At 34.7% G+C, this 25,799-nt stretch overlaps 1 protein-coding gene, 1 non-coding gene and 1 pseudogene across 15 annotated transcripts in view; 1 reads left to right on the plus strand and 2 right to left on the minus strand.

The window, feature by feature from the left end:
• OSBPL8 (oxysterol binding protein like 8) overlaps positions 1-25,799 on the minus strand; it is a 152,414-nt gene that overhangs the window by 37,380 nt on the left and 89,235 nt on the right. For 13 of the 14 annotated variants that reach the window (XM_042947223.1, XM_042947214.1, XM_042947220.1 and 10 more), the window contains 3 exons: positions 8,603-8,673; positions 2,268-2,345; positions 401-502 (listed from right to left, as the gene is read on the minus strand). In XM_042947223.1, the coding sequence (XP_042803157.1) occupies positions 401-502; positions 2,268-2,345; positions 8,603-8,673 (251 nt within the window). Of the gene's footprint in view, positions 1-400; positions 503-2,267; positions 2,346-8,602; positions 8,674-17,200; positions 18,629-25,799 lie in introns of those variants that run through there. The other variant, XM_042947226.1, reaches the window with a different exon arrangement.
• On the minus strand, positions 7,515-7,645 carry LOC122225734. The gene has a single exon (XR_006205338.1). It is a non-coding gene; the product is annotated as a small nucleolar RNA SNORA41 (small nucleolar RNA).
• LOC122224850 lies at positions 22,433-24,785 on the plus strand (annotated as a pseudogene).

Genomic DNA, 25,799 nt, shown 5'->3' on the forward strand with positions numbered 1-25,799 from the left:
CAATATGCATGTTTTTCCGAAAATTAATCCTTTCCAAATAACAATTTTTATATTAACTTTGTTTCATATCTTCTCAATAATGCATGCCACACCTATAAAAATACTAATGCTAATTTAAACAGCAAAATTAGATTATATAAATGTCACACAAATCAAAAAGCCCTTTAAAAAGAACTGCTATCCATTTTCAGGGTTATTGTCAAGACAGACAATATTAAGTTTCCTTCTCCCCATTATGACTAGAACAGAGAACCTCTGGGATACAATTAATAGTTTGCCAGTGAAAAACAATCATCCCAGGAGTTGTTTTTGTCTTGTAGGCTTTAGGTGCTCTTTGGGCTTTCCTATTCCTGTAGGTAAACATCCAGCAATTTGAATTCAAGCTTCAATACAAACTGACCTTCAACCAATCAGCCATAACAATAACAGAAGGATCTGTGATTGTACTGAGTAACTCCTTTGTGGCTCTTTTCTTTTCTTCTCGGTAATTTTTCTTTTGCACCTATTTTACAGAAATAATAGAAAAATTAAAAATTCACTAGAAATGGGCAATTTCTTTCCAAAATTTTTAGGTCTATAGAATGTAGAGTGTACAATTCTAAACCTCTTTTGGAATTCTAGCTTCTTAGGATAAAAGAACTTTTAAAGAGCTGGTAGGAATTTTTAGAGTTTAGAATCTTGTTTTTCTGATCACTAGCTCTGTATGTTTTTGAAGAATTTTACTTTTAGTCACACAATACTACATGAATCCAATCTCATGGTCAGAATTTCAAACAACACAAATAAAACTAAAGCTGTCTTTATTATACCCTATCCTATTCCAATCCTCAGAACTGACCACTGTTAACACTTCCAGAAAACACTATCCTTTCAGGCTTTTCTATGTATACAACCTAAAAAATATACAGCTTTTGTGGTTCTGTCTTTTTAAACACATTTTTAAAAAAGGTTCTTCTATTCAATATTTTTTGGAGCATTTTCATGCCTATCTCAGTAAGAGCTAATATTTACTGGGCATATTCTGTGCACCAATTACTGTGCTAATTAGGACTTTACATGTACTACCTCATTTAATCTTTGAAATAACCTTGGCAGTAGGCCAATTATTATCTTTATTTTACAGATGAGAAAACTGAGGCACAGAGAGTAACTTGCCCAGGATCACACAGCTAGTAAGTCATGCAGGCACAACTCAGACAAAGGCAGACTGGCTCTAAAAGACATAGTCTTAACCACCATGCTATACTGCTTCTATAATTTTTCTTAATAAGTTCTCTCACTGATGGAAATCCACTCTGTTACCAGTTTTTCATTTTACAAACAATGCTATGATTATTTGCAACTGGCAATTTTGTTCGTTCTTTGTACTATGATGTAAGAAATAATTAAGAAACCACAAAGTGGTATTTATTCAATCAAAATATTAAAGTTTTACTTTCAGAAGTCACCTGTGAGATAGTCTAGGAAGGCAGGAGTGGATTAACATAGTCTCATTATTGCTCTGTTGTTATTACACAGATGAGAGAAGAGTAGTGAAAAACTCCCAGTGATGAACTTCTCTTAGCTATAAAACCTTCCTAGTTGCACTTAATAGTAAAGAAGTTTTAATAATTATACAACCAAAATACTTCAGACTTTGGTCCTTATTAATATTCATATCTGAATTAACAGATTTAATATGGGATTGCAAATACAAATGCATATAGGATCAGATATGAGAAAAAAATGGGGGGTAAAATAGACCATGCAGGGACTTAGAGTGGACTGGAAAGCATGTTATTTCTTAAGGTCAAGGATCTGTGGTCATTCTGGAAGACAGTCCAAAAGGAGTATTTCTTAGACAGGGGCTGGAAATCTGAACTTGTAATTGTTACTGCGAATTTTTAAACCATTGTGTGGGTCAAACAAAATATCTATCTGTGGGCCAAATTCAGCCCATGACTTTTAGTAAACTTGAATGTCAAAAAGCATCACAGCTTCCCATCATGTGTTCTACAACACAGTGATATGCCTAACTCAGGTACAATTGTGCAGATACACCAGTCCTCAGCCTCTGGACGGCAAGGTGAGGCCTGAAGCGGCACTGGATGGTCATCAAGTAGCCTTTTCAGTTGACTCCAGTGTGCCACACAAATAGTAACAGTTTTTATGTGTGCCTGTCTGACATTATTTTTCTTTCTTTAGGAGATACATCTCTTTCTGTTATCCTACTTTCAAAAGCACAGGCAAAGCATAATGTTATTTATGAAATAGCTGTGGAAACTAACCTTGAGAGATTCTTTTTTTGTGAGCTTGCTTGAAGCTGAACTATCCTTCTCCGAGCCATTATAAAGTTTAGATTCAGACTGAAATCACAGGGAAATGAACAAAAGAGAAATAATAATTAAAACCTTCACTTATTCTATACATACAGCATATAAAAATTAATGTTAAAGCTATGTTTGTGACATTCTTCCCATTTATCACTGATACAGCCTATACAAATTATATACATTATACACAAATTATATACAGCATATACAGCCAAATACAAATCTTCAAATGTCAATTTTCCCTATAAAGCATTTGTGTTAAAAACTAATCCATGTTAAACCCACAAAAGTACTAAAATAAACGCTAATCAGGGGCGCCTGGCTGGCTCAGTCAGAAAAGGATGCAACTCTTGATCTTGGGGTCTTGAGTCTCAGCCCCACACTGGGTGTGGAGATTACTAAAAAAAGTAGACTTAAAAAAAACCTAGTCAATAAATTAAACCACATTATAAGATTAAATAAGATCATTTGTAAATTTTTGCATTCTATTTTCTAGACTATTTCTAGGAAACATACACAATTATTTATTCTTAAAACAAAAGTATCCAAAGGAATGTTAATTTTTTAACACTTAAAATATTCCAAATCAAAAAACCAAACCACTTGTATTCTAGCAAGTTACTGCACGTGCTGCCTTATTGCTACTTCTCCAATGGAAAGAAATATATAGATCTTCTGAAATTAGTATTAAAACACTATCTCATTTGTAGTGTTTAAAAACCAATATTCCTAACATCTATTTCTTCCTACCTATCCAGTGCCCCTTGAGTATTATGGTCTTAAACTTGTTTCCAGACTTTGTTTATATTTGTTTTCATTTGATCTTCACAAGAACCTTGAAAAATAGACTTAACAAGTGGTTTTATCTCCATTTTACAAATCATGATCTTCTAAACTAACAATAAATAATAAATATACAGGGATCAGAATCTAGGTCTCTTAATCCAATACTCTTTTAAGGAAACTACATTCTTTACCTGAATAAAAGAGCATAAACATGAAAACTGCTTCTGTAAATCTTGGAACAATACAATTAAACATGTTTAGTGCCTTGTGTTCTATGATTTTCATTTTTATCTATGGTTTTATCTATTGTTAGACACAGGTACTTAAAGCTCTAAGCGTGATCCTAGTGCCAAGAAAGTATGGGGGGCTTGATCCAAATGGTGGCTTTCAAATGCTGAATTGCCAATGTGCATATCACTAGGTGTGCTCACGGATAAAAAAAAACCAAAAAAACAAAAAACTTTGGGTATAAACTCCCTCACTCAATTTTAAAAACCATGAAGGCAGGGACCATATTTTTTCACCAATGATACCCAGGTAACACCTGGGGAAAAGAAAGGGCTCACCAAATACCTGATGAATTAATAAAACGAAAATTAAACTAGCATTTGCAACTCACTTCTTTTACCTCTCCTGAAAATGCCTCTGCTACTAGGTATAAAATATGGGTTATTACAGTGGTGGTAATAATAACTGGCTGAACTAGACAGAAGAGAACTACAAACTACTGGAGGTGGGGGTTAACCCAATTAAATTTTTGTTGAAGTCACTCCTTTCAGGACTAGACTTGAAACACCATACAATTTACTCTGAGAATGGCACAGATTATGATGTCAAAACAATTTTACAAAATTCCTCAAGCCAAACAGGTCTCTGTCTTCTTCTTGCCGCTGAGAAGCCAAGGATGGCAAAGGTACTGTCAGAAGAACAGGATGACTTCTATTTCCCACAGCTTAATAGGAAAATGTGTGTTATAATGTACTTCTTAGATACTAGTAAATGAAGAATAAATGCTAATGAAAATTCATGGCTACTTATTCTTTACCAAAAACTATTCTAAATACTTCATCCTCACAGCAACCCTATGAGATAGTAGTAGTATCTCCCCTTTGCTAATAAGGAAACCAAGACTAACCAACTAAAAATAACTTCCCAAAGTCATAGGGGCAGTAAGTAGATGAGCTGGGATTTGTTCCCTGGTCTACCTAATTCCCAGTCTCAGGCTCTTGGCCACCTTTTTAATGATTTCTCACCTTTTAAAACTATTCACACAGACTCTCAGCCAGACTCAAATTTAAGATTTATCTTCACGAACAACAGGAATTAATGATTCCTTTGATGATTAAATGAGGTAGTGTATATGATGTGTATAGCGTAGTTGTATGTACTGTGTTTCAGGTTTGTGACTATCTCCTAGATTGCAAATGCTGTCAAAAATTTGACCTTTAAATGAACATTATATGAGAATACTTTCAACTTGCTTTGAAAACTAAAAAATACTACATATATAAGGGATGATGATGACAATAAGTTACTATGACTGTATCAGATATTCTGATTTGGAAAGTCCTTTTAAATGTCCAAGTAAATATATTTTTTATAGCAAGTGACAGATGATTCAGAGTATCTATAGATAGGCAGATGTACGGCTGAGGGGAAAATCAAGTCAATAAATAGATCTTGGCTCAAAAACCCACTATCCTTGTAACAGGATTCCTTTTATCCCACTAGACACAGTACCCTTGCTGGTAATTCCTTCTGTTGAGATGGACAACATTTCTTTTAGGGGCGCCTGGGTGGCTCTGTCAGTTAAGCACCTGACTTCAGGTCAGATTATGATCTCAGGATTCTTTAGTTGAAGTCCCACCTCTGGCTTCATGCTGACAATGCAGAGCCTGCTTGGGATTCTTTCTCTTTTCCTTCCTCTTTCTCTGCCCCTCCCCACTCCCCCCTCTCAAAATAAATAAACTAAAAACAAACTTTTAAAGTAAAAATTCTTTTAAAAATGCTAACAGGGTGGCACCTGGGTGGCTCAGTTGGTTAAGCATCCAACTTTGGCTCAGGTCATGACCTCATGGTTCATGAGTTCAAGCCCCACATCGGGCCCTGTGCTGACAGCTCAGAGTCTTGAGCCTGTTTCAGATTCTGTGTCTCCCTCTCTCTCTGCCCCTCCCTCACTCGCATTCAGTCTCTCTCTCAAAAGTAAATAAACATTAAAATAAAAATGCTAACAGGAAGATGGGATGACTTCATTAACTGACTTTGCCAATTCACACTCATTTACAGAATGCATGAGAAATAGAAACAGTATTTTTTTAAATGGGGGGGGGTGTAAAAAAAATTCGGGGGTAAAAAAGGGTGTATTCCAAAAAAAGGGTATATTCCATTGTGCTCACTGGTCTTAATCATGTATTTTAAGAAATAACTTAATCCCAAATCTTATGATCAAAATGGCAGTATTATTACTTTTTGTATCAAGTTCAGAAAAGTATACAGTTAAAATTATGATGGGCTCAGTTATGCATACTGATTTTTTTAAAATTTTTTAATGTTTGGGGCGCCTGGGTGGCTCAGTCGGTTGAGCGGCTGACTTTGGCTCAGGTCACGATCCCACAGTCCGTGAGTTCGAGCCCCGCGTCGGGCTCTGTGCTGACAGCTCAGAGCCTGGAGCCTGTTTCGGATTCTGTGTCTCCCTCTCTCTGACCCTCCCCTGTTCATGCTCTGTCTCTCTCTGTCTCAAAAATAAATAAACATTAAAAAAAAAATTTAAAAAAAAAAAATTTTTTTAATGTTTATTTATTTTTGAAAGAGAGAGAGAGAGACAAAGTGCAAGTGGGGGAGGGGCAGAGAGGGAGACCCAGAATCCAAAGCAGGCTCCAGGCTCTGAGCTGTTAGCATAACTCATAAATTAAAAAAAAAAAAAATTTTAATGTTTATTTTTGAGAGAGAGAGAGACAAAGTCAGTTATGCACACTGATTAAAGAAGGAATAACAAAACTTTAAGACTAAAATGTTCAGAATTCCATGTGAATGTAGTTTAATGACAAATGTATAAATTTTAAGATTGTTGTGAAAAACAAGAGAATAGGTTATGGGTTAAAATATTTAAGGACAAACTAGCAATTATGCATCTCTTCAGCTAACTGAATTAACAAGTATTAAACCTAAAGATGGAATCAATAGGTTCCAGCTTGGAAAATAACAGGATGAGTATAATCTTACTTACACTAGTTATCACATTAAGAATCCCCAGTCATTCGCTGTAATTCTTTGTTTTTTTTTTTTCTTTTCAAGTAAGCTCTATGTCCAAAGTGAGGCTTGAACTCACAACCACAAGATCAAGAGTTGCACACTCTACCTACTGAGCCAGCCAGGTGCCCCTCACTGTAATTCTTATTCAAAGAAAGAAAATGAATTCTCAAATACCTACTATTAGGTACTCTGCCAGGCACTTGCGGTATCACAGTCTGGGGTGTGGATCTTATTTGCCTTGCACAGGCAAGAAAACTAAAGCCACTTTGACTCTTTTGAGAGTTACTTAATTTCTCTAAGTTTCAGTCTGTTCACTTATAAAATGGGGCCGATATACCCGTATCCTCAAGTATCGTTATGAGAGTTAAGAGGACACACAGTAAACTCTTAATACAAAATAGCTATTAAAATCACTGTAATTAGTATCTATATAGGTAATGTACGTAAGATTCAAACTCACACTTTTTATTCTAAAACAGTTCTGTCCAACAGAACTTTCTGAATGACAGAAATGCCGTATGTGGCTACTGAGCACTTGAGATGTGGCTAGTGTAACTGAGGAACTAAATTTCTAATTTCAGTTAATTTTAGTTAATTCAAATTAAAGAGTCATATATGATCAGTGCTGTTGTTCTCAAAGTGCATTTCTAAAGCCTGTGCTTTTTTCATTAATGCACCCTGCTCCAGTAAGGTATGTAAACTTTCTTTTCAGGCTCCCTGCTTTCTGCCGCCCACCTCCCAATTTAGAGACTTCATATGGGTGACTGCGATATGTAAGTATTTAAGTATTTAGGCTTCTGAATAGGAATACTGCTCTACTACATATTCACCAATTCTGGCATTAACTGCCTGAAAATAGGTCTTTACAGTTCTATAAATTTCATTGTATTTCTAGCACTGAAGACCCAAGATAAATTATTTCCTCTTTAATTTTCTTTAATAACACATCTCATATAAAATGATCAAGGGATTTCTCATTCATATGTTTTATATATATATGAATTACTATTAAACTTTCATCCCGAGTACTTTTACACATATGATATTTATGTAATGAATACTTGAAAAGTGTGGATAAAATTTATGTAAAATTATATATACATATCATGGACTCCTCCCAATCATTCCCATGAATGGAAACAAAAATGTAGGGTTTTTTTCATCTTCTGTTTGTCACACATATGCCCACTTCAATTTTGCTAAGAAAGAGGTGTTTAATCATGGAACAGTTTCTCTCCCACAGCGGTATGCCACAACTGCTACATAAGAACAGCTGCAGACCAGTAGCTGTGGAAGAAAAATAAGGTTTTTTTTTTTTTTTTTTTAACGTTTTATTTATTTTTGAGACAGGGAGAGACAGAGCATGAACAGGGAAGGGTCAAAGAGAGGGAGACACAGAATCTGAAACAAGCTCCAGGCTCTGAGCTGTCAGCACAGAGCCCGACGCGGGGCTCGAACTCACGGACCGTGAGATCATGACCTGAGCCGAAGTCGGCCGCCTAACCAACTGAGCCACCCAGGCGCCCCTTAAAACCAAAATCCAGTGCTGAGAATAGCAGAGAATTTACTAGTTTAAGAAATAGGTTTTCTTACAGTCACTGAAGTTTGATTCCACAAACAAAAGCTGCTTCTGCTATTAAACCTGACCAGAAATAATAGTCAGAAGTCAAATTCCTTAACAAATTATAGCAAACCTCGTGAATTAAGAAAGGAAAACCAATGTGTTACACAATGTTTCTCAAATTTGAATATCTACCCTTTAAAGAACAAATTCTCAACAGTAAGAATATGCACAAGTATCCCAGTTTGAGAATCACTAATTTAGGAAACTTTATCTTATTCTATCTAAGAAGAGATCTTTCAACTGCAGGCTACTGCAGGAGATCTTCAGCCTTTGGTAAAATGTATGTATTTTGATAGTCATTCAGATAAACTCAAAACACTTAAGAATTAAAACAAAACAAAACCACACACAAATCCTGAGAATTTATCTGAATGGAACCCTCAGACTTCGGTCTGTTACTATAATAGACATACCAGAAACAACAGAACTCTGGAGAGAACACACTGGTTACCAACAGACTGTATTCCCAAGTAACCAACAGCAGCCACATCAACCCCAGTGGATCATGGTTTAGATAAACCAACATAAAAACATGTCATAAAAATTGGATATGATTTTAGTGTTAGTTCCTCATCTTAAATATTAGAAAAATGCCATGATAATGTATTTGGGGACAGCACATGCTTACCTTGCTCTTTGACATAGAAAGTGAAGATTCATCTTTATTTTGAGAAATGTCTTCCTTTCCTCTGTCAAAACCTTTAAAACACATTGTCATCATTTCAATATTACTATATAGCATGTAGGCATTAGAAAGTAGAGGCATATAAGTCATCCAATTTCAAATATACATTATATTTTATGAACACTGGTATAAAAAGCCTAGACCAAACAGCGTTAAACTATTATAGTTTAAAAGATTTCTAAGGGATCATATGTAGCTTAGTAACTCTTTAAAATAAATTAAGGCTTACAAAGGCAATGAAGTCTTTTCCTGAATCCATCAACATCAAGCTCAAGACCTCTTTTCTGTGATCTCAGAACACTTTGCATAAATTCAGGCCTCGTGGAGCTTTTATTCCAGTGAGCTGTTTTCTAATGAAGAATCCTAACTGACAGAAACAACTCAACATACTTTTTACACCTCTTGCCAAATTGGAAACAACTCCAGAACTGGTTTTGAGAGACTAGGGAAATAAATCTAGGTTGAGGGACAGACTTAAAAAAATCTAACAATGTGCTTACTGTGAGAATTACATGAGGATCCATTAGAAAACACTTAGCATTAAAAAAAAAAAAAAAAAAGAAAGAAAGAAAAAGAAAACACTTAGCATAGCATTTTCCACATAGTACACATTCAGTTAATATTGACTCTTAAGATGATCGTTGGCACTAATGCTGCACAAATTGTAAAAAGATAAATCTAAAATACACCAATGCACTGGGATGAACATGCACAGATCCCTGCACTCATGTAACACATTAATGTAACACTGTGCCAAGGCAATTAACAAATTAATGTTATTATAATACAATGAGAGAAATGTTAATACTGAAATTTTTGTGTCAAGTAAAAGGAGTACTCATTTTAATAATGTTCTTTCTACTTTTGAGGGAAAGTATTATTAACTCTTCCCTATAATTATTTGTTCTAAGTCCAATAAAAGCCTGTATTAAATAAATATATATATATATAATTATTCATAAAGCAGCACTTAAAAAATCATCAGTAGCACCAATGCCTGAAGCATTTAGAAATCAGTTCTAACATACCAGTGATACCATTTATTCTGCATTTGGTTTATATTAGCTAAAAACAAATCCATTCCAATTTCCTAATCCAGAGATTTGGTTGAATTATTTTCTGTAATATGAAGAAGGAATCTCCCCCTGTCCTCCCAACTATGGTAAGGAGAAGGATCACTCAAACCCAATACTAGGGGGAAAAGAACTTTCATAAATGCAACATGAAATTTTAAATAACCAAAATTCTAGACTTGAGTATAAAGCAAACTGAAGTTATATATTTACTCAGAATAATAACATTTTGTTAATATGTAATCCTTGATACTAACAAACTCACATAAGTTATTTCAAAGATTTTCTACATATATGTACAAAAGAATAAAATTTTCTAAAAGTATATATTGTAAATATAAAAAAATGACATCATTTATTCTCACAAGAACAGACTTTCACTTCAATTTCTCTACTGAGATCTTGGGTTTCAATTGAATCTAGCCCAATCCATTTATTAGATTAACACCCATTTTGAAGTAGAAACCATTCTACTTTCACACATTATTTTAAAAGCGTAATAGTAAATTAAAACAAAAGTGAAAGTTATAAATCTGAATAGACTTTGACATGCAAATAAGTCTCACAGAAAGTTTCTAATGTTAAAAAAGGACATCATAAACCTTTGTTGTATATTACCTGCCAAACCCAGTAAATGAATATACCACTTTATAAGATTCTCTATACCTCAAACTTGCCAATCATTATTTTAGAAGCTGGCCCTGATGACTCCCAAGTTACTTAAAATTATAGAGGGATAAAGCAAGATGCCAAGTCTGGTCAAATACTTGGGAGTTTCAACTAAGGATAAATACAAGTAGATAATCAGCATAATGTGCAAGGAACGTACAAAAATGTTCAAAAGCCTTAAAAAGGAAATATTGCCAGATTGTACACTAAGTTTTCAAGGGTAATTCCAAAATAAGCAAAGCACAAAGTGTCACTCTAGACACTTTAGTCTGTATAAAGCTGGTTTCCTAAAGACGTGTAAAATAAAAGCATATTTATTAGAAGCAAAAGCCTACTTCTTAGGCTTTTATTTTCCACCATGTGTGGGTATTCAAAATACTTTAAAATTACTCCTTTATTTTATTTTTAATATTTATTTATTTTTGAGAGAGAGACAGAGTGCGAGCGGGGAGGAACAGAGAGAGAGGGAGACAGAATCTGAAACAGGCTCCAGGCTCCAAGCTATCAGCACAGAGCCCAACGCGGGGCTTGAACTCACAAACTGTGAGACCATGACCTGAGCCGAAGTCGGCCGCTCAACCAACTGAGCCACCCAGGCGCCCCACTCCTTTAATTTTTTAAAGTGATATTTATAGACAAAATCCTAAAGCCTATGACACATTATTATTGACCATAATTATTAATAATGCAGAACAGGGGCGCCTGGGTTGCTCAGTTGGTTAACTGTCTCACTCTTGATTTTGGCTCAGGTCATAATCTCCTGGTTTGTGAGACCCAGCCCAGTGTCTGGCTCTTCACTGACAGCACGGAGCCTGCTTGGGATTATTTCTCTCCCTCTGCCCCTCCCCTGTTCCTGTGCACCCACTCCTCAAAATCAATAAATAAACTTAAAAAAAAAAAAAAAAGCAGAACGGTTTCAGATCATGACTTTTTACCAAGTTTGTGTATCAGTGACTTTAGCAGTAAATTATCTTCCTGCTATTCTCCCTACTGCCTCAATGATACAGAGACCTATATCCCCATCAAAATGCTAAAACTAAAAAGGCTAACACTTTCCAAGTACAGATGAGAATGTGGAGCCTCTGGAAGTCTACTTGCTATTGATGAGAGTATAAAGGGGCATAACTACTTTGGAAAACTATTTGAAAGTATGTACTTAATCTGAATATATGGGTATTCTACACAAACCAATTCTAATCCTAGATATACCTGAAAGAAATGGTTGTATATATATCAAAAGAAAGTACAAAAATATTCAAAGCAGCTTTATTCATAATAGCCAATATCTGAAACCAACTCAAATGGCTATTAATAGAATATATTGCAGTATATTTACACGATGGAATGCTGCACAGCAATGAAAAAGAGCCAATTATTATTACAGAAAACAGACATAAATATTGAGCGAAAGAAGCCATGTCTTCCCATTAAAAAAAAAAAAAAAGCACACATTGTATGATGCCATTTATATAAAGTTCAGGCAATGGCAAATCTAATCTATAGTGTTAGAGGTTGTTACAGTGGTTTATCTTTGTTGTAGGAGGAACTGATTTGAGGGGCATGAGGGAGTCTTCTGCGGATTTGGGAACTGGTTACACGTGTCTATGTGTAACTTAAAATTCAAAAAGCTGTGCATTTAACTATATGTAAGTTATGCATCAATTAAAAAATAAATAGGGGCACCTGGATGGCCCAGTCAGTTGAGTGTCCAACTCTTGTTTTCAGCTCCGGTCATGATCTCACAGTACATGAGATCGAGCCCTATGTTGGGTTCTGTCGGGCTCTGCACTGACAGTGTGGAAGGAGCCTGCTTGGGATTCTTGCTCTCCTCTTTCTCTGCTGCTCCCCCACCAGCATTCTCTCTCTCTCTCTCTCTCTCTCTCTCTCTCTCAAAATAAATATTTTTTTTAAATGGAGAAAAATAAAAATGAAAATAAAAACTCACCCAGCCTTCTCTATTCCATTAGTTTATTAGACTTCCACTTTGACATCCTTCCTCACTTAGTCTATATCCCTTTAACCAATTTTCTACCTAATTCTGATTCATTCATCAATAATGATAAGTAACACATTAATGAAAACAATAAAGCAACCAATATCCATTTGTAAGAACATTTGTGATTATGACACTTATGCTAGTGCTTTAGTTTCTAATCTTTAAAACACCACAAAAAATTCCAAATGTTGGGGTGCCTGGGTGGCTACATCAGTGAAGTGTCCAGCTTCAGCTCAGGTCATGATCTCACAGCTCGTGAGTTCAAGCCTCACGCTGGGGTCTGTGCTTTGGATTCTTTGTCTCCCTCTGTCTGCCCCTCTCCTGCTCATGCTCTCTCTTTCTCTCAAAGATAAACATTACAAAAAAAATTGTTAAAAAATCCCAAATATTAACTATTTTATAGAATTGAGGAAATCAAGGCTCCCAGAAATTAAGTAATTTGATTAATGTCAGTAACTCAAAGTGTCAGAGCAGATAGAAACTTAGGTCTAACTTTAAAATTCATGCTGTTTTTATGGGCCACCTAGGTTATTCAGTCAGTTAAGTTTCAGACTCTTGATTTCCACTCAAGTCATGATCTCACAGTCATGAGATAGAGCTCTACATCAGGTTCTGCACTGGGTGTGGAAACTGCTGAAAGTCTCTTTCTCCCTCTCCCTCTGCTCCTCCCCTGCACGCACATGCTCTCTCCCTCTCTCTCAAATTAAAAAAATAAAATTAAAAAAAATAGTAAAATAAAATTCATGCTGTTTTTAGAATGCCAGGGTACCTCTGAAGACCTAAGGCCACCTCTTCTGATAGGCCTTGCTTTGACTGTGTAGGCATAGTTAGCAGTCCTCTTCTCTGAGACATAGAGCATTTCATACATTTGTACTACCATATTTATCGCAATCTGCTTCAATTATTTTTCATGTTCATATTCCATACTTGACTGTGAATTCCTGAAGAGAAAGGTCTAATCCTTATTTACCCTTTCAAACACAGAAATTTGATAAGTTGATCCAAAAAATAACAACAGTGTACTCTGTTACTTGCAATTATTTTATTAAATATGTGAAAGACAGCTTCAGAAAAATGCATAAAACATAAATGTGTAATTTAATGTATATAGTGAATATCTGCATAACTACCACCCAAATAAAAAACACAGAATTGCCAAAATCCTGTAAGATCCTCCCCACCTCCCAGTGCCATTCTTGATCACAATCCACTCTTCTCAAAAGTAACTACCTTGACTTTTGCAAACATTCTTTACCAGCATGTCAAGCAGGTATTTCATTCAGTTGCATTGATGATTAGAATCCTATTGCATGACTATATCACCATTTATCCATTGATTGTAGATAAACATTTGGGTTGTTCCCAGTTTGTCTCTTTTATGAACAATGGTGCCACAAATATACTCTGAAACGTATCCTAGTCAACATATGTATGTGTGTGTGTGTGTACACACACACTGTATATATATATGTATATGTATATATGTATGTATATATACACACACACAAATATGTCCGTGAGTTTCCCTAAGTTTAAACCTAGAAGCAGAAATTTTGGCTTATAGTATATGTGTGTCTTCAATTTTAAGGATAACAAAATTGTTTATTTTTCTACTAATAGTGTGTAAGAGTTCTCCTTTCTCCTTATTCATGTCCACATCAATATTGACAAACTTATTATTTTTGCTGATCTGTTGGGTGTGTATTATCAATGTGTACGTATATGTGTGTATATATATGTGTGTGTATATATCCATAAGGTTCTAGTTTGCAGGTCCCTGACTATTAACGATGTTGAGCATTTTCTCACATTAGTCATTTTAACTTTCTCTTTGTGAAGGACCTCTTTAGATCGTTTGTGCATTAAAAAACAAACAAACAAAACACAACTTATTGCCTATCTTTTTCTTATTGATTTATATAGCAATTCTGATGTATTTCAGATACTGCCCTTTACCAACTGTGTTTTATAAATAACTTCCTATTCTATGGCTTGTCTTTTTATTCCATGTATTTTTTTTTATAAACAGTTCTTAATTTTAATGTAGTCAAATTTCGTCATCTCATCCTTTAATGGTTAGTGCTTTCTGGTCTTAAAGTCTTCCCTAAATCTGTGGTCATAAAGATATTTCCAAGTAGTGTAGTAATACACAGAGTTTACTTCCTCCTACTAATCCAATGGAATATTCTTTTTTTTTTTTTAATTTTTCTAAATGCTTATTTATTTTTGAGAGATGGAGTGTGAGCAGGGTAGGGGCAGAGAGAGAGGGAGACACAAAATCCGAAACAGGCTCCAGGCTCTGAACTAGCAGCACAGAGCCTGATGTGGGGCTCAAACCCACAAACTGTGACATCATGACCTGGGCTGCTTAACTGACTGAGCCACCCAGGTGTCCCTGGAATATTATTCTTAAACAAATGAACACGATGTCCTTAACTTCTACATTGTTAACAAAATACAAGTGTTATCATCATTGATAAAGTATAATTTTTTACATACTTCCATAATAATTCCATATAATTGCAACATATTTGTTAAGGTACAAGTGACAAAAAAGTAATTTTTTTCCCAAGGAAGCTAAAATGAAAAGAAGGTTATGCTCAAAATAGTAAGACAAAATTATCTTTCAATGTCACTAGTGGAGAACCTCTCCTCTAATAATGTCAGATAGACATTATTATGCATCTAATTATAATTATAAATGCATCTAAATTTATTTTTCAGTACAATGAAATGTCCCAGAAGAAACATATGTTTTGTTTTGTTTGTTTATTTATTTATTTATTATTTATTTTAATTTGAGAGAGAGAGAGAGAGAGTGCATGTGCAAGTGGGAGAGAGGTGCAGAGGGAAGAGAGAGAGAGAGAGAGAGAGAGAGAGAGAGAGAGAGAGAATGAATCTTAAGCAGGCTCTATGCTCAGTGCAGAGCCTGACATGGGGCTTGATCCCATGATCCTGAGATCCTGACCTGAGCCAAAATTAAAAGTCTGACGCTCAACTGAGTGAGCCACCCAGAAGCTCCTATGTTCTACTCTTGAACTGGAAAAACAACAACATCATAAAAAGCCACTTCTTTGAAGTACCTAATTCCATTCTATTTCTTAGCTGATAAAATATATTGAAAATAGCTTTCTATCATGGCTAGTTGCAATACAACTGTTGGTTGTAAAAAGGGGATGTGGAAGCATCCCTATGAATATGATTTTCTCTATTTCAAGAATCAGAAAACAAAGATAACCATTTACTTTTTCTTTCAAATAAATCAATCCAGGGTAAACTTTAGTATATTCTTTGAGAAGATAAACAGACAATTCTGCCTTTAGTTACCTAATTAAGTAAATACCAAACTTTTAAAAAGTGAAGTTTTCTGTTGTTTAGTAGAGTCACATGATTATTCTTTAATATTAAGTAGACTCAGTGCATGAAGGTTAGCAAACATTTGCTAGCAACCTTGCTGGCTAAAAACTGAAATAGACAAATGCAGAAATAGAACTAAGTCACACTGTAAAAGCAAATAGAGTATTTAATAACATTAAAAAATTTCAGTACGTTGTATTTTAAAAGCCACTCCTGATAAATACAAATACTAAAAGGTACTTGTACACCATTCTGAGAACATAAGAAGCATGACAGTAACCATGCTATACTGAGAAGACTAAACACAGATTATGAATGCTATTTACAGCTTATGCTACTTAGTTCAGGCCTATGGTTTCCAATTCTTTTTTGAAACACTGTTGGACAAGAAAATGAAATCAGTGACTTTATAATAAATTAATTGTCCAGGTAACACCTTCCATAAGGTGTTTCAGTATTTCAAAATGATGCATATAACCACCTGTCAGCACGAATCTTCACAAAAAGCCAAGAAAAAATACTTGTGTGAAAGTAGAAAATATAATTCAAATTTAACAAAACGTGTCAGAAAAATATATAAATGGTCAAAGCAAGCACCAGTTTCAGTCAGTATTTCTTTGTCAGGAGTATTAAAAGAATATTTTTATTTTAAAAGAAAAATATAACCTCAAAAGAATAGATAAAATTATGAAAGGATTTATTTAAAATTTTGAAAGGAAAACAAAGATTTTTAAATATTTTAAAATCTATATCCAAATATTTGCTACAATAAATCTTTTTCATACAATAAAAGACCAATTTATATCTACATCTTATTAATCATTTAATGTCTAAATCTTAACTGTCAAATGGCTAATTGCAATATTAAAAATATTACCTCAAAAATAACAATTTCTTAGCAAAACCTAATTATACACAAATACATCTAACAAGAAGGGAGGCATTTCAAAAATTATACTCAGGTAGAAAATTTCACTTTAGTCAGGACTTGAGCTAATTAAAGTTTAAACTAAACATCAATTGTAACGTAGCTACTATTCTGCAGAAAACAGCCAAACAAGTATCAATATTAGATATTTGGGTTTCATTTGCAAAAGCCTCAGAGATATTTGTTTATTTATAGAATTTTACATTTATCTCAAGTCCAGAAAATGTTTAAATTTTATCGAAGGGTCATGATATTTATTTTTACAATTAAACAAAGATTCATGCTATCAGCATGCCAGATTTGTACTTCACTGAATCACTAGTTCTCAAGTTTGAGATTAAGAGATTGTAAGAGAAAAAATGGAAAAGCCAAGCCATATAGCAGCAGTCACTAAAACTGAACCTTTCACTATATAATCTGTTTCATTTAAATGAAAGCAGTTTTTAGACTTTAAAATACTAGTTTAATGAAAAGTCGGCAAGGAATTAAGAAAAAAGTGCAAGATTAAACAAACAAACCTGGCAATAAAGGAGAAAGTTCATTGTATCCTCCAAATGAAGCATTCCGGACAAGCTTTCGGCCATCAATTCGTGGAGGAAATAAAACAGGCGAAAACACAGTACAAGAAGAAAATCTACGTTGTTGTGAGCTCTCTTCTTTCATGGCTTAGAAGGTCTATTTAACGTATACGTTCACCCAGAAGGCTAATTAGATCAGTACAGCAACAAGAGGCTTTTCTCTCAAATCCAAATGTAGCGAAACCCACCAGCACAAACAAAGGACACACACATTTAACAGCAAAGGAGAAGGACCAGAGACTCAGATCAGCAATAAACAGAAAAGGCATTAAGCCATGCTAGTGGGTTTTTTCTTTTTTTAATGAACTGATAAACAAGAAAGGCTATTCCCCTAATGTTTCTCCTTTTTATCAAACCAGCAATGCCCTGAACTGAATTGGTGTCTTAGTAAAACAAAGCAAGATCAATACTTAGAGATTCAGGATGAAGTAAAATGCAACCCTTTTCTCACATCCGTTATGTTTTTGTAGTATCCGCCACACTTCCCACCTCTTCCGATTCTTTCTAGTTTTTGCTTACTTTAGAAATGGATATAAACACAACACTGTTTATCTTTCCTGACACCTCTAGATCTATATCTAACCTACTGCTTGCCTCAGCCATGATTAAGAATTCATAAGGAAAGATACTCTTTCAAGTGCAATTTTGATGGATTCTAACAGCTAAAGCAGAAAATAAATATTTAAGTTTTACCTCTAGCAAAGATACAGGAGTCATTGACAGCGTTACTGCAAACCAATCAACAGAAAAGACTGAAAAGACACCATAATAACGCTGAATGCTCCAATACATTTTCCTTGAAACAGATAATGAGCTGCTATAGTTCGTCTTCACTGCATTTAAACTTTTCAAAATATATCATCTACCAATGAGGATTTTGCACTTAAAATTCTCCTATTTAAAGTAAAATGCAGCTTTATTATCACAATAATAAATGGAAATATCTTTCTTTACTAGGTTAATACTAAGTTACTAGTATTATCTCACATCATTAAATCTACAGGAAAGTACCAACAGCCAAAACAATACACTATGCTCTCTTTATAACTAACCTTTAACATTTCAATGAATTCTTTCCTAGTTATATTAAAATCCATTTTCCTTATTCTACCTTAATTGAAATTAAAAAGCTCTAGTCAATTACTTCCTCTATATATCCTGAATTTTTTCTGGTCAGAGTTCCAACCTAGAAATACACTCTCTTAGTTGAAAAACTAACTCAGTTACAACTGACTTAGTGGTTCATTTTTACAGGTACTTTACCATAAGATCTCAGTTTCCTTCCTTTTATTATGCATATGGCTCCAGGCTAGTTCTCTACTCCTATACAACAGCATCCTGTATAGTCCAAGACTGTTTCTCTTTACTAGACAGGACATTTAACAACAAACAAATTCAATTTCCTTTATGTAACGTGATCTTTCTTGGGCAAAGGCATTTCAAAATCAATTAGTGGTAAAAATAAGTTAATGGTTGATAATTACAACTACAACAGGGATTTGAGGGTTTTTTTTCCTTTTCTCCATGTCATGAAATATAAATGACCATTAATTATAGACAAGAGAGAAATAATTATAATTAATTCATGCAGTGGTGCTTGCCTCTCAAGGCATTATAGTGTAATGGTTAAGCAGGATTTGAAATTAAATTGCCTGGGTTCAAATCCCAGCTGGATGCATTGAAGCAATTAAGTTAATTTATGTGGGTCTCTGTCCTCTCATTTATAAAATACTACTACCTATATTATCAGGTTGTTATAAGGATCAAACTGGAGAATATATATAAAATCTAGCAAAGTTCCAGATTAAAATGGCAGAATAAAGACACTAACCTAATGTGTTCCCTCCTAAAACTCAACTAAAATTATAATAAAGGGTTAATTTTTTAAAACCATAAAAAGGTATAGGTATGTATCCCACAAGTATGTATCCAGGACAGGATACATCAACAACATATATTTGACACTGGAAAGCATGAAATTAACAAAGAGTTATTGTTTTGCAGATCACACAAAGCTGAAATCACAAACCAGCAATGACAAAAACTGAGAACCAGCCCTATTTATGCCAAAGAATCCTTTTGCACATAATTGATACCAACAAGTTCCTCTAGATCAGAAATCAGATTAAGCTACTGATATCAGCAATTATTCTGGAATTAGGACAAAAATACAGTATAAGCAATGGTTTCAAGTTGAAAGGAAAATGACTTTCAACTTAGAATTCCATACCCAGCCAAACTATCAATTACATATTAGGGTAAAATAAAGATATTTTTACACATGCAAGACCAAAAATTCACTTTCCATGCATATTTTCAAATAATTTACTAGAGTAGTCCCTCTCACTTAGGGTTCATTAGGGCTAGTGCACTAAAATGTCCACTCTTCAAAATGAAGTAATTTTTCTTCCATACATCTATAATAGCTCTAACCATGCACCATAATCCTTGGGAGAACTTAGAAAATACTCACTTATTTTCCACAGGCCTTACTTCCCTCAAAAGACACCACTTGAAAATGGCTGTACTACAATACATATTCTATCAAAAAGTGATAGCAAAAGGTGATACAGGAAACAGGATACTCAATATAAAAGAGCTGTCATCACCCAAAAAGTCCTGTACCATTGTACTATTTCTTTGTAAACCAAGGAAAAATTGTTTGGGTGAACTCTGCCCAATTTTTTTTCTGAATTTGGCTCTTGTCTTGATAGTACACTGGTGAAGTTTCTCCTCTTTGCCCCATGCCGTGATGTTTGGGTAAGGTGAGTATACTTCCAGTACACTGATTTTTTTTTTTTTTTTTAAGATTTTATTTTTTAGAGTTTTAGGTTCACAGCAAAATTGAGATCTCCCATATATCCACATAGCTCTCCACATATGTAGTCTCTCCTATTATCAATTTCCCTCACCAGAGTGATACATTTGTTATAACTGATGAACCTATATTGACATATCATAATCAAAGTCTATAGCTTATCTTAGGGTTCACTTTTTTTGATGTACATACCATGGGTGTGGACAAATGCATAATGACATGTATCCATCACTACAGTATCATCCCGAGTATTTTCACTGCCATAAAAACCTTCTGTGCTCTGCCTATTCATTGTTGCCTCCCTGTTAACTCCTGGAAACCAAGGATCTTTTTACTGTTTCCACAGTTTTGCCTTTAACACAATGTCATGTAGAACTCTAATGAATAACATTATTTCTAAGTCTCTGTTGTGTTTCATTTGTCTTTATTTCAGCACCAACACCTACTGTCTAACTTACCAGAGCATTATGGTAAGTACTAAATAACCCCTGACCCTTGCCTGGCTCTGATTCTTCAGGAGGGTCTTCACTCTTCTTTGCCCTTGGTTATCCTTAGACAGTTTAGGATAATCTTATCAAGTATCATGAAAAAATCCTGTTGAGATATGGATTCAAAATACATTGAACAGATAAAATCAATTTGATAAGTGCCATACTAAATAATACTGAATTTTCCTACTGGAAACATGGTATGTCTATTTAATTGAAAATATATCTCTCCATTTATTGAGAATACATCATCTTAATGTTATACTTTTCTACATAAAGATATTCTGTTAGATTTATTAGATGTATGCCTATGTACACCTTATTTTCTGTTGTTTTAAGTGGCATTTTTTGAACTGCATCTTTCCAACCATTTGTTACTGGTACACAGAACTGGAGTTAACATATATTCAGTAATTTTTTAATGATTTTAATAATTTATCTGTGAATTTGGGAGAGGTTCTATATAAACAACTATACACTAGCTGCAAATAAATTTTGTTTCCTCCTTTATTTTTTTTACATTATTCACTAGCTAAATTTCAAGTACAATATCGTAATGAAGTGTAGACAGTACACACTTTTTCCTTGTTCCTAATTGTTACAAGGTTAAGAAAGCATTTGTTCCTATTTCTAATTTGCTACATTTTTTTTTTTTTTTTTTACCATAATGGATGTTAAAACTTTCAAATACATTTTGTTAATGGGATGACAACATAGTTTTTCTCCTATAATCTGTATGTTAAATGACAATCACAGATTTTCTAATACCAAAGCCATCCTTATAATGCCTGAAATAACCCCACTGTGGTTATAATGTATTATTTCTTTATATCTTGCTTGATTCAACAGTTTGCTAATAATTTGTTAGAACTTCATCTAAATTCATGAGCAAGAATATCTCGTAGCTTTTCTTTGTAATGTCTGCTTTCCATATACAAGAATTTTTATTTGTCCATTTCTATTCTAAGATGCCATCAACTATCAGCTACATTCCTGACTTCAGAGATGTCATAAAAATATGAGGAGAAGAAGACTGATGGATATTATTACATTGTAAAAGAGATCCCAAATTCAGAGATGATATCAAGTGTTTAACAATTGCCAATGGAGATTGCAAAACACTATCAATTAAAGATCTAACCCAATTTCAGAGATGTTAAAGCCAGAGGACGGGTACTGTTTTAGACTTAATGAAATACAGTATTAATGTGATATTGGAATTATATTTTTCCCTAAACATTCAGTAGAACTTGCTTGTAAATTTATCTGAGCCTATGATGTCTTTGTAAAGATAATATATATTACTAATTAGATAATAAAAATCACTAGAATTTCCTATTACTGAATAAATTTTGGGAAGTACTCTTTCTAGAAATTTGTTCATTTAATCTAATTTTTCAAATTTATTGGCTAGAGTTGCTGCCTACATTTTTAGTTGTGTCTTTTTTTCCTAAAAATATTTCTACTTTTTTCCCCCTTAATCCTGCTCATTTTGATATTTCTTATTAGTCTTTTCAAACAACCAACTTTATCTTTCCTGATAACTCTCACCTATGTCTATTATCTTTATTATTTCCTTTCTTCTACCTACTTCAGGTTCATTCTATTATTTTTCTAACACTAAGTTAAATGCTTGCTTCATTACTTTTCAGCATTCCTGCTTGTCAAGTATTAGCATTGAAACTATTATTGTTGTTTAGATTTCCTGCTTGGGAATTGTGAGGCCTCCTTAATCAGAGGGTTGTTGTCTTTCATCAATTCTGAAAGGTTCCCAGCATTATCTTTCAATATTGCCTTCAACCCAGTAAATCACATTCTGTCATTTATAATTCCAGTTGGTGCAGATATTGGTTTGGATGGTAGGTAGTTTGTGTAGATTCTGACGGTGCCTTGCCTCCTCATGTTTTTCCTCATTTTTCCATCTTTGCTAGCATTTGGTACCGTCAGTGTACCGGATTTTAGCTATTCTAATAGGTGCATGATGATATCTCATTGCTATTTTGTTTACTGATTTTTAGTTATGAGCTCATATGTAATTTTTGGAGGCTTGTGCTTAAAACTCTCGCGTAACAAGTATCTGTGTTGATTCGTCTAGGCCCCTTTGAATACTAAAAACTCAAGATCATTTTAAACTAAATGGAGGGATGTTTTTGTTTTTGCCACAGAGACAGTGTGAATTCTGGCTCCAAGCCTACATGAGTATATTGTGTTTCTCAAAGTATTGAGTCTCTCTCTCTCTCCCCCGTTCTACCTAGAGTCACATCAAAGAAAGGCAAACACACTAGTGTCTTCCTCTATGGGTATGTTTTCCAAGTTTGTTTTTGTTTTTTGTTTTTTAACTAAGAAGGACTTGTAATTTCACATGGAGAGCTCTCCAATCCAAATTTCCATCATGAATGGGCTGCAGGCCTTTTGTCCCTTTTTCTTGCTAAAACTCAAGTTTCAGACCTTCAGAAAACAGGACAAATGCTGGTTGCAGAGCTCATCATTTCTCTGGATTCCCACTCTCAATAACCCTGCCCCTCCTACTAATTCCCTTACTTTGCTGACAGTTCAATCACACATTAAAAATAGAATCTTGAAACACTGTATCCGAGTCTGAAGGGGGTGGCCTGAGGAGGAGATATGCTACCTGGTAAGCGACAGCCTCAGACAGCCTCAGCCTCTTCTCGGGTTATGCCTGGGACCTGCTGCCAGGGAGGCTTTTATCCCCATGGCTCTGCATGGTGCAGTTTCAGCTTTCTTTACATCCAGAAAGAAAAAAAGTTGACACCTTGCATCCTGGAAGTTCATTTAAGACACTGAAAATTAGGGCCTTCTTTCAAATCTGGACATGGCTAATTGAGGAGCACCAAGACCCAACAGGCCAAATACTGGAAATAATATATGCCAGTTCACACTAGTACTTCTGGGAGAGTCTGCTGTTGGCAAATCAAGCCTGTAACTGCATTTTGTGAAGGGCCAATTTCATAAATTTCAAGAGAGTACCATAAGACACTGTTGTGCCTTGATGACACAACAGTAAAGTTTGACATATGGGATACAGCTGGTCAAGAATGCTACCATAGCCTAGCACCATGTACTACAGAGAAGCACAAGCAGCCATAGTTGTATATGATGTCACAGATGAGTCCTCTGGCAGAGCCAAAAACTGGGCTAAAGAACTTCAGACACAAGCCAATCCAAGCAATTTAATAGCTTTATCAGGAAACAAGGCTGACCTTGCAAATGAAAGGGCTGTCGATTTCCAGGAAGCACAGTCCTACGAAGATGACAACAGTTTATTATTCATGGAGACATCAGCTAAGACATCGATGAATGTAAATGAAATATTCATGGCAGTAGCTAAAACGCTGCGCAAGAATGAACCACAGAAACCAGGAGCAAATTCTGCCAGAGGAAAAAGGGTAGACCTTACTAAACCCATGCAGCCAACCAGGAGTCAGTGTTGTAGTTACTAAACCTCCAGTTTGAGCTTGCTGAAATATTCTTCTGCTTCTTAAATGTTAAGGACAGTGGAATTAGAGCATTTAACCAGCCCAGTATGACTTTCAAAAAGAAGAGACCTATGACAGAGTCAAGTTTCTAATACAGAATTATTTTAAGTGTTTTGAACTTAATTTTGAATAACATGCAAGTGACCCTCTAATGTTTCAGAAGGAGGAGGGGGGGAATGAGAGCTATGTATGTGCATATGTTTCTGTGGATGGTTAGGGGGAATCACTTCTCATCACCACGGATAGGCATAAATGAGGATGTAAACCCACAGTTAACCAGCCAGTTCTATGAAAAAGATTTGGAACTTATCAATTAGGGTTTTTCAAAAAACTTTTTTTAGAAAAGATTCTAAAAACACTCTCAATAACCCTGTTTAACTACAGTATTTTGTTTAACTACAGTATTCAGGCAACTGGTAATTTCTCTTAGTATGCACATTTAAAACGTACATTCCATATTTTAACAAATTAACCACAAGAAAACAAACCCACATCTTTAAGGGGAATAAACGAACATTAGTGGGATCTAAATTATAGCCAGTCCTGGTATTTTTAATGGGGTAAAAAAAAAGTCTAATGTAACCTCATCCTGTTTTAGGAATATGAAACCTAATAAATGCATCTTAACGGACCGGGTTCCTTTCAAACATGTGAACTCTTCAACAGAAATGCAACAAACCAGGTATCTGTGATTTCTGTTCAATCATTGTTGGCCATTATACACAGGTTTTGTTGTCTGGGAGCAGAGAAGGGGCTTTTGTTCCCCTTGGACATATTATTGTCAATGCACTAACAATTATGTACATTCAAACTTGATTATTTGAAATTTGATCTTCAGCCATACTATAAATAAGGTACTGCACTATAGTCTCTGTAAATGTTTATTACTCTTCTGTGATATTTACGAGTTGCTTAAAAGTATACAAAATTACGAAACAACTAATTTTTCCTTACTCTCCCTTTGAAAGGAAGGGGCTTAATTTGTTCCCACAAGGACTAGAACCATGATAAACAATGTACCAGTAACTTGTAACATAAGTATTGCAGTATGTTAGCAAAAATCTTGCAGACTTGTTTTCCAAAGTTCATTTTATTTTGATCAGTTCAGTATATTGCACTGTTTTAGGTATTTTCCTTATAGTATGAAATCTACCACGTGTCAGAGATGATTTAATCTATTTAAGTGTTGAACTGGTAGCACAACTTGTACATTTATAGTAATTCAGAATTAGTAAGGAAAACCATTCACCAGTGTTTAGTTTTATATTGAAGACAACTCATGTTGTCCCTAAATTCCTAATTATAAATTAAACTCAAGGCAGGGGCTGAAAATATCATTTTTGGTTTGTCTTGTTTTCTAGTATAGAACTCTGTACCAAACAGAATAAATAAAGGCCAGCTTGATGGAGGAGACCCTTGGAAAATCCTGTACTCCATAGGAGGAAATGTCCATTTGTCACAAACATCCTTCCTTCACTTGGAAAATATGAGTTTGCTAAACTTTCACTGTTGCATTCTTTCTTCTTTTTTAAAGTTTATGTATTTATTTTGAGAGAGAGAGAGAGAGAGAGAGAGAGAGAGAGAGAGAAAAGGAGAGAGAGAGAAAGAATGAATGAATGAATGAGCAGGGGAGGGACAGAGAGGGTGAGAGAATTCCAAGCCAGGCTCCACACTGTCAGCATAGAACCTGATGTGAGGTTCAAGCCCAGGAACAATGAGATCATGACCTGAGCTGA

This window comes from Panthera leo, chromosome B4 (genome assembly GCF_018350215.1).
Source record: "Panthera leo isolate Ple1 chromosome B4, P.leo_Ple1_pat1.1, whole genome shotgun sequence".
NCBI lineage: Eukaryota > Metazoa > Chordata > Mammalia > Carnivora > Felidae > Panthera > Panthera leo.